This window comes from Neophocaena asiaeorientalis, unplaced genomic scaffold (assembly GCF_003031525.2).
Source record: "Neophocaena asiaeorientalis asiaeorientalis breed wild unplaced genomic scaffold, Neophocaena_asiaeorientalis_V1.1 scaffold30, whole genome shotgun sequence".
Taxonomy (NCBI): domain Eukaryota; kingdom Metazoa; phylum Chordata; class Mammalia; order Artiodactyla; family Phocoenidae; genus Neophocaena; species Neophocaena asiaeorientalis.
This window is the reverse complement of record NW_020174923.1, coordinates 5,497,928-5,506,228: the sequence shown is the minus strand read 5'-3', so window position 1 is coordinate 5,506,228 and position 8,301 is coordinate 5,497,928. Positions and strand designations below refer to the sequence as shown.

General features: G+C 55.1%; 2 protein-coding genes across 2 annotated transcripts in view; both read left to right on the top strand.

Moving 5' to 3' along the window:
• Nucleotides 1-7,409: 7,409 nt before the first annotated feature.
• The window catches only part of CPSF4L (cleavage and polyadenylation specific factor 4 like), a 43,426-nt gene continuing 42,534 nt past the window's right edge, over nucleotides 7,410-8,301 (top strand). Inside the window, exon 1 of the mRNA XM_024760495.1 lies at nucleotides 7,410-7,628. Within this exon, the coding sequence (XP_024616263.1) occupies nucleotides 7,541-7,628 (88 nt within the window). The 5' untranslated portion in view covers nucleotides 7,410-7,540. The remainder of the gene's footprint in view (nucleotides 7,629-8,301) is intronic.
• CDC42EP4 (CDC42 effector protein 4) overlaps nucleotides 7,542-8,301 on the top strand; it is a 22,222-nt gene continuing 21,462 nt past the window's right edge. Inside the window, exon 1 of the mRNA XM_024760496.1 lies at nucleotides 7,542-7,628. The gene's annotated coding sequence lies outside the window, so the exon portion shown is untranslated. The remainder of the gene's footprint in view (nucleotides 7,629-8,301) is intronic.

Sequence of the window (8,301 nt, the reverse complement as noted above, 5' to 3'; positions counted from 1 at the left end):
TTTTCACCTGGTTCTCTTAAGATGCTTGAGCTTGGTACTCCGCTGCCATCTTGTGAGGAAGCCCAAGCCATCCCGTGTGCGGAGGGTACACTTAGGTGTCCTGACTGACAGCCCAGCTGGGATCCCAGATGACAGCCAGCATTGACCACCAGACATGCGAGTGAAGACCATCCAGATGATTGCAGCCCCCAGCCCTCGAGTCACCACCAGTCTTCACATCTTCCCAGCTGAAACCCCTTACTTCATGGAGCAAAAGCAAGCCGTTCTTTCTGTGCTCTCTCCAAATTCCTGAGACCCGTGGAATCCAGAAGCATAGTAAAATGGTTGTGTGGGGAGAAGTTTTGCGGTAAAAGTGACCGGAATGATTGCGTGTGCCAAAGAGAATGTACCCTCAGGCTGCGTGCCACCCACAAGCCAGCAGTTTGCCTTCGGATAAGACCAGCAAGGCTGCCTGTGGACTCTGCGAGTCTAGAAAGGTGCCCCACCTGGAGCCATGCTTTTTCCACCCCTCTGGTGAAGGGGGAGACAATGGTGAAATGAAAAGAGGGGAAGGAGGGAGGAGGAGATGAGATGGGGTGCTAGGACTGGATCATCCAGGTGGGGATGGTGTGTGGACGCAAGAGGTCATCCTCAACTAGCAAAGATCCCATTTTAAGAGCCCAAGTGCCAAGAGACACTCTTTGCCAGGAAATGTAGATACGGGAGCTCTGTAAAGAACCTGTACCCCACTGGTGTAGGATCTCCTGGGGGCTTTTTTGGAGAGCAAATGAGCTAATACATGCAAAACTCTTAAAAGAGTGCCTGGTATCTTACGGAAACTATGTACTGAGGGCTTACTATTGCTAGGATTAGTGTTGGGGTTTTCAGACAGTGCCGTGAAGCCTCAGGGTCTCCCAGAAATGCCCCAAGAACTGCATTAAAAGGTAAAGCAGGTGGGGTTCTGGGACCCTTGCTCCACTTCAAACACAACAGAACCACCTGATCTGTTTTAGATAATATCTTGTACAGTTTCCTTTAGAGGGTGGAGGGAAGGACTCCCCTGCTTACAAAAATAAAATGCTTGAAAAACCAGCCACTTAGTAGAACAAGAACTGCCCCGGGCTTAGAAGAGCTCACGTCTTGTCCCAGGTTCTGCTAGTAGCTGGCTGTGTGACCTTGGACAAGTCACTTCACCTCTCTGGATTTTATATTCTGTTATATAAAGTGAGTGGCCTAGGTGATTGCTAGCATTAGCCCAAATATCTGCTCAAAAAAAAGGGAAAAACATTCTCTTCTGCAAATTTCCATGTAATTAATTTCTTATAGATTCTATTTCAAGACCTATAAGCCTTCTCACCCCAGGTCTCTCTCCCAGTAAACTTCAGGTGGCCTTTTTTTTTTAATATATATATATTTATTTGGCCTCTGACTGTTGTGGACTCTCATGTTGCAGAGCACAGTCTCCGGACGAACAGGCTCAGTGGCCATGGCTCACGGGCCCAGCCGCTCCGCGGCATGTGGGATCTTCCCGGACCGGGGCACGAACCCACGTCCCCTGCATCGACAGGCGGACTCTCAACCACTGCGCCACCAGGGAAGCCCTTATTATTTGTTTTTAATTTTTGGCTGCGTTGGGTCTTCATTGCTGTGCACGGGCTTTCTCTGGTTATGGCGAGTGGGGGCTACTCTTCGTTGCGATGCGCGGGCTTCTCATTGCGGCGGCTTCTCTTTTTGGGAGCACGGGCTCTAGGCGTGCGGGCTTCAGTAGTTCTAGAGCGCAGGCCCAGTAGTTGTGGCACATGGGCTTAGTTACACCACGGCATGTGGAATCTTCCTGGGCCAGGGCTCGAACCCGTGTCCCTTGCATTTGGAGGTGGATTCTTAACCACTGCGCCACCAGGGAAACCCCCAGGTGGACTTGAACAAGAAAAGTTTTTCTTTGCTGGAGTACTCCCTAGATGCCACTCAGCTGGGATTTTGCTTGCTACTCAGATATCTGCTGCACTGGGCCTGGGGCAGTCTGCTGCCTGAAACTCACTCCTCAGTGCCCGCTTACCTAACACATCTTTTGCCTTCAGCTGCAGCTGCTTTCTGGGGAGCAACTGGCTTGTGGCAGGGACAGAGGGCTTGGAGAGGGGACACAGCTAGCGTCCTGCGGCATCAAGCCATCAAGCTGGGAAGTGTAAATTAGCCTTGCCATCTGGCTAGGAGGTGCTATTGTTATGACTCAACGGCATCACAGGAGCAGAGGAAGGACAGACACACAGACACAAGCACGCACACACACACGCGTGCCAAGACCACACTTAGGAAACCGAAAACTCTGGAGAAGAGAAAACAAACTCTGTAGCCACCATGATGAGCTTTGACAATTATACCCAGCCCACAAACCTGTTTCTCTGCACCTCTTATTCTCCCCACAATGAGAAGAGATACAGAGATGTCAGACCCTTCTCCACTCTCACCTCTTCTTTGCAGCCGTTGGCTCAAGACATAATGCCTTTGCCTTGAACGTGGGCAGCAGACTCAGGAGGGTAAGACAGATGTCCCTTAAAGCTCCTTTCTTGCAGAAGAGCCCCTCTTTGTGTGCCCAGGGGGTTAGGGAAGTGTAGCGAGACGCCAGGGTCAGACAGAAGTGCATAAGCAACAGATGTTCCACCCAAAGGTCTAGGATTTGGGGGGCTCAGTGCAAAGGAAGGGAAGGCGGTGGGAGCACCCCAACGAAATACACACAGACACCAGAAGCTGCAGATTTGAGAAGGCTGTTCCTTTAAGCGCTTGGAACATCTGGGCAGATGTGTCGAATCACACTGGGACAGAGAGGAGGCGGCGTGATGCCTTCAGTTCCTCTCCTCTCCAAGTCTGGGCTGTGCACTGGGCCCCAGGAACAGATTTAATTGAGGTCTTTGGCGTGAATGTGGGCTGGGGGAGTGTGGTGACAGGGCAGAAGGTGATGATATTATCGTAACTGCCTTGAAGCAGGGTGTGTCCGTTCTCCTTGAAACAATGTGGAACCTTCTCGGGCAGATGGGAGTCGGGTAAGATGGTGCCCAGTCTCCCCTAGCGATTGTCCCTTGCCCGCCACGGCTCTATGGTAACAAGATCATTCATGCTTCAGCTAGAATCTGTTTCCTTTCCTGCTGTCTCGTGGTTTTGTGGCTGGAGCTCTAGGCTCCAGAGCCCCACTGCTTAGTGTTTCCCATGTCTTAGCTGTGCAATCTTGGGCAAGTTGTTCAGCCTTTCCTGTTTTTAATCTGAATAATGGCACTCATGCATGATAGCAAGGAGGATTGCGATGCAGAATTCCTAACCTCCAGTAAAGTCTCAACACATGGCAGCAACCCTTGCCTTTTCTAAGTGCTTTTGATTTCGGGTGCATTTGCCTCCGAGCGGTCTCTTGGGGAGAAGGCAAGCCTTTTCTGGGCACAAACAGATGCTCTTTCCTTCCTCCAGTCCCTTTTCTGTCCATCTCTCCGGAGGCCCAGGAGGGCATCTGGTTGTCAGGGGCTGCCCTGCAGCAGAGCTGGGGCTCTGCCCACCTCTCCCCAGAGACAATAACAGAAACGCGGCCATCTGTGGGAGCCCTCTCCTCCTCAGCCCCAGAGCCCGACAGACACCTTTATCAGAAGCCCAGGACGGCCTCTTGCAGATAATGTGGTTCATCTTTCTGTTAGCTCAATTCTGGGAACCACGAGCGGGGATGGGCCCATTCTGTGCCCAAGGACGGACGCTCAGGAATAAATTTGTTCTAGAAGGTCTAACTTGGCCCTTAATTTTGAGACTGGCCAGGGTCCACGTGGCGGGCCCTCGGTGTGGTCTGGGCTGTACGCCGACCTTTGACCTGAGTTATCCACCAACCTCACACCATGTGGTCCCCATTTACAGATGAGAAAACTGAGCCCCGGGAGCTCAAGTGACTTTTCTCAGGTCAGAGAGTGACAATGGGATTGTCACACCCAGGGCCTGTGGTCCTGATCCAGAGGCAAGGGGAGGCCTCTGGTGGGGGGGCGCGTGGGGGTGGCTGGCCGGGGGCAAGGCTAGGCTCTCTTGCTTGTCCCAGGGGTCACTGGTGGGTGAAGCTCTGGGCCTCAGGACTCTGGGGACCACATGGAACATTCCTTCCAGGGTCCCTGTTTCCCAGACGTCTTTAGCTGATGTCTATGCTAAGGCTCTGTGGAGCCCAGGGCTCTGGCTGTATCTTTCTTGTGCATTCTTTTCTCCCTCCTGGATAAATAAGACATTTAGTGTCACCACCCACCTCTCTGGAAATGTCCCAACTCCCAGTGGTCAGGGTAGCGTGCTGATAACACGATGATACACAGTGACAGACAGGCCTCCTAAGTGGGGCATGGGCCGGGGAGGGGGCTATGTCATCTGTTCTTTCCCTGGCAGGGGGATGGAGGGGCCACAGTCCCCAGAAACCTGAAGTTTGACTCAGCGATGATAGTATTAACTGTGGTTCCCTTCCATCGGACTAGACAGTCCACAGAGCAAGGCCATATGCTTATCTCCTTCCACGCTCCTGGTCACCTCCTGTGTGGATTGTTACCGCCTTACAGATGTGACTCAGACCAAGGTCACGCAATCCAGAGGTTCTGACTCCACATCTGGACATCTGGACTCATTTCAGCAAACTCCATGGCCTCTGTGCTCTGCCACCACCCCTTGACCCACACCCCCGTCACCTTCTCCCGGCTCAGCTCAATCCTCCTGCCACCTCCTGTCCCCAGAGAGTCCCCAGCCTGGTGAACAGTGTCTCTCCCTCTAGGCCAGGGGTCTTCTGAAACCCAGTGTCTCCCTCACCCTCTGAGTCCTCGGGGGCTGCCATCTCAGGAGGGTAAACGAGACCCAGCGAGCTCATTGGGGGGTTACTAAACACGGCTCAGTTCCAACCCGCACTGGGGATTCAGACACCAATCAGACACCATCCTGTCCCCAAGGATCCCATGGGGACAACCTGTTGTTTTATTCTCTAGGTGCACTGGCTGCCCCAGAGCCCTGACGCGTTACTCTCAGGGTGGGTGAGGGGGTGGGTTCACGTGCCTGGAGCTGGGGCAACAGAGCCCCCAGAGGTGGCCTTCGCAGCACATAGTAGAGGGCCTCGCCCTGAGCCCCAGGCCCTCTGCCAGTGGCCTGGTATCCTGGGGATTTTCCCAGGTTGCACTGCAGAAGTTGCCCAGGCCCCCGAGAAAGGGCCCCAGGTGATTCCCAAGAACAGGGAACCAAGGAATGAAAGAACCTCTGCCCAGAACAGTGGGAGTGAAGGGCCCAGGGAGGGGGCAGGGCCTCAGGTCACCGAGGCTCCACCCCAAGCTGTGCTGACGTCAGGCCCTGGTGACACCCTGAGGTGTCCATCCAAGACCTTCTCATCTAACCTCGGGAGAAGGAAATTCAGGGGCTGGGGGACTCAGAATAGATATGGGAAGTCATAGAGCATTTGTGTGGGAAGGAACCTTCCAGAAAGTGACAGGATCTGCCCAGCGTCATGCTTTATGGCAAACACCAGACCAGAGTGAGTGAGGTCTTCCAATTCCTCTATAAGGGAACAGGATTAACTAACATAACTGACCCTGCTAGGTTTGGGGCCAAATTATGCAAACCAAAATGCTCAGAACCCAGTGTTCACAAACGCTGGGATGTGTGTGTTTGGGGTGGGTGGACAGGTGTGGGAAGGCAGGCCCGTGCAGCTGTGAGAATCACACACGCCCAAGTCCCATGGGCAGGTCCCAGCAGCTAGAACAGGCAGAGACACACGTCCCGGCCTAAAGGCTTATAGGTCAAGTTACACCAAAGGTGCAGTTAAGACCTCAAATCCTTCTCTAAAGTCAGGGGCTTGGAACTTGCCAGAAATTTCAAGGTAGGTATTCAAGCTTCAAGTTTTCCATTTAGTTAGTTTCCTCTGATTATCTGTAGGCAGTTCTAGTCTGAAAGCTCGAAGCAGAACTTAACCTCAGCAAAGGCCACTCGAATTTCACAGATCTGGGATTCCAACCATCAGAGAAAATTAGCACTTTGTTTCTATTTCATTTTTTTAATTGAAGTATAGTTGATTTACAATGTTGTATTAGTTTCAGGTGTACAGCAAAGTGATTCAGATATATATATATCTTTTCAGATTCTTTTCCCATATAGGTTATTACAAATATTGAGCAGAGTTCCCTGTGCTATACAGTAGGTCCTTGTTATCTATTTTATGTACAGTAGTGTGTATATGTTACTCCCAAATTCCTAATTTATCCTTCCCGGCACTTTCTTTCAATCAAGACTCCCTGCCAGCATGCTAGCAATGCAGTGGTGACCAGTCTCTAGAAGCATCTACTGAGCTCCTTCCCAGAGCAGCCTGTAACCACTGAGGGCATACTGAGGGCAGGGATTGGACTTAATTCACCTTTATCCCCAAAGGCAAATTTCAATGAACGTTCAATGTTTGTGGAAGGACAGACACCTGTTAAAGGAGAACCAATTACTAACAGCTAGACCTAAAGACAAAATAATTGGTTAACAATGGAGGGAAAGAGAAGGGGTGGGGGGAGGTGCCTCAGAGAATCAGGAAAGTTTTAGGGCACAGATAAGACTTCAGCTTTGATTTTAGGTGGAAGGGACCTCGGACACCAGCACTGGGGGAGGGTTTACTGGGAGCCCTGTCCGGGAAGGTACCAGCCCAAAGGGACCCACTGAGGGGTCCCATTGAAGGTCAGTGGGAGGGAGTCTGGTGGCCTCTGCCACCCGGATCCCCTTCTCTTAAAACAAAAACCCAGGCGAGGGAGCTGCTAACAGCTAGGGAGCTTTCACTTTGTGCTGTGTACTCTCCTGGGCCACTTTATTAGTAACGATCATTTACCAATGGAAGTTATTCCTCTGAAAAGATTCTCATAGGATTCAGGCCGCGGGTCTCAGGAGTGCATCGCCCCTGAGGCTCACTTGGAATAGAACTCCGTTTGGGAGGCTACTCAGGAGGATCAAAGGCAGGTCACCAGGCCCAAACCCTTCTTACACCCGCTCCGGGCCTGGCCTCGGGGCCCGGCTCCTCCCCCATCTCGTTTCCAGTAAGAGGCTGGGATGGAATCCACACCCAGGCGGCGCCGACCCTGGGGGCTTCCATCTCCCTCGTCCTGGGTCGGGGAGGGAGGGAGCAGAAACGCCCCGGGGCGGGGGCTATTGTTGTCTGGTCACTGCTCAGAAGGGAGAAGAGCTTCTGGAGGGTCTCGTGCTAGGCCCCCGGGGGGAGTCGCGCCCCTGACCCCGTGGCCCCAGGTTAGGGGTGGGGGGGGGGGGTCAGGGCCGGAGCGCAGCCAGGCGGGGGCGCCCCGGGGCCCCACCGGCCCGGGTCCAGGATGGCCTCCCGGCCCGAACCGCCCCCCACGAAGCTCCCGGGGTCTCGGGCTTTCTGATTTGAACCGCGGAGGCCGAGCGGCCCGGCTGAGGTTCCCAACCGCCATTGGCTGCGGCGGCGCGGTGACATCAGCGCGGAGGGGCGCGGGAGGAGCCTGGAAGGGGAGTGTCCGAGAGGCTCCCAGCCCCGAAAGCCCGAGAGCCAGAGAGAAACCGACGCCGCGCGGACATGGGTCGTCAGCCCCGGCGCCTCGCGGAGCCCACGGAGGGGAGAGCGCAGCCGCGCCGGCCCGGCGCTCACGTCTCTGCGGACCCAGGTAGGCGACGGGCACCCGCTTCTGGCCGTGACAGCCACCTGCGCCCTGCGGGGCCTGGGTGGGCTCGGTTGGGGGACCTCGAGCCGCCCTAGGGAGCAGAGGGGATTGAAAAAACCGCGATAGGGGCGGTGGGGAGGGGAGCGGGGCAGAGCTCCCCACTTCTGCGCCCGCCCCGTGTGGCAGGGTTGGGGCCCGGGCGCGTGCGGGGCGGCCCGGGTGTCTGGGACCGGGGCCACGCACCCTGTGTCCGCGCAGAGCGGGGCTGGGGAGGACGGAGTGGCAGAGAGTCCGGCGAAATCCCGCTCCCAACCGACTTCCTCTCCCCAGACTGGGATTCGCCGGTGCCGCCTCGGGCGCTGCTGGGGGTGGGGATGAGGGTGCGGTGGGACTGGGGACCCGGCTTTTAACGTACCACCCCTTTGCCCGGGTGTGTGTCCCTGGGGGCAGGAGCACAGCCCTCGGCGGCGCGCGGCCCGCGGTCTCCTCGAGGGGGGCGTGAGTGCACAGAGTACTCCATGAATAAGAACCGATTATTCGCCCGTAGTGGCGGAGGCGTGTACACTAGCTCTCGTACGCGCGCTGCAGCACACGCCGCCCAATGTCACCGGGCCGGGGAGAAGAGGGGCGAAGAGCTGCCTGGAAGGGGAACGGCCGAGGGAACAAATAATCTCTT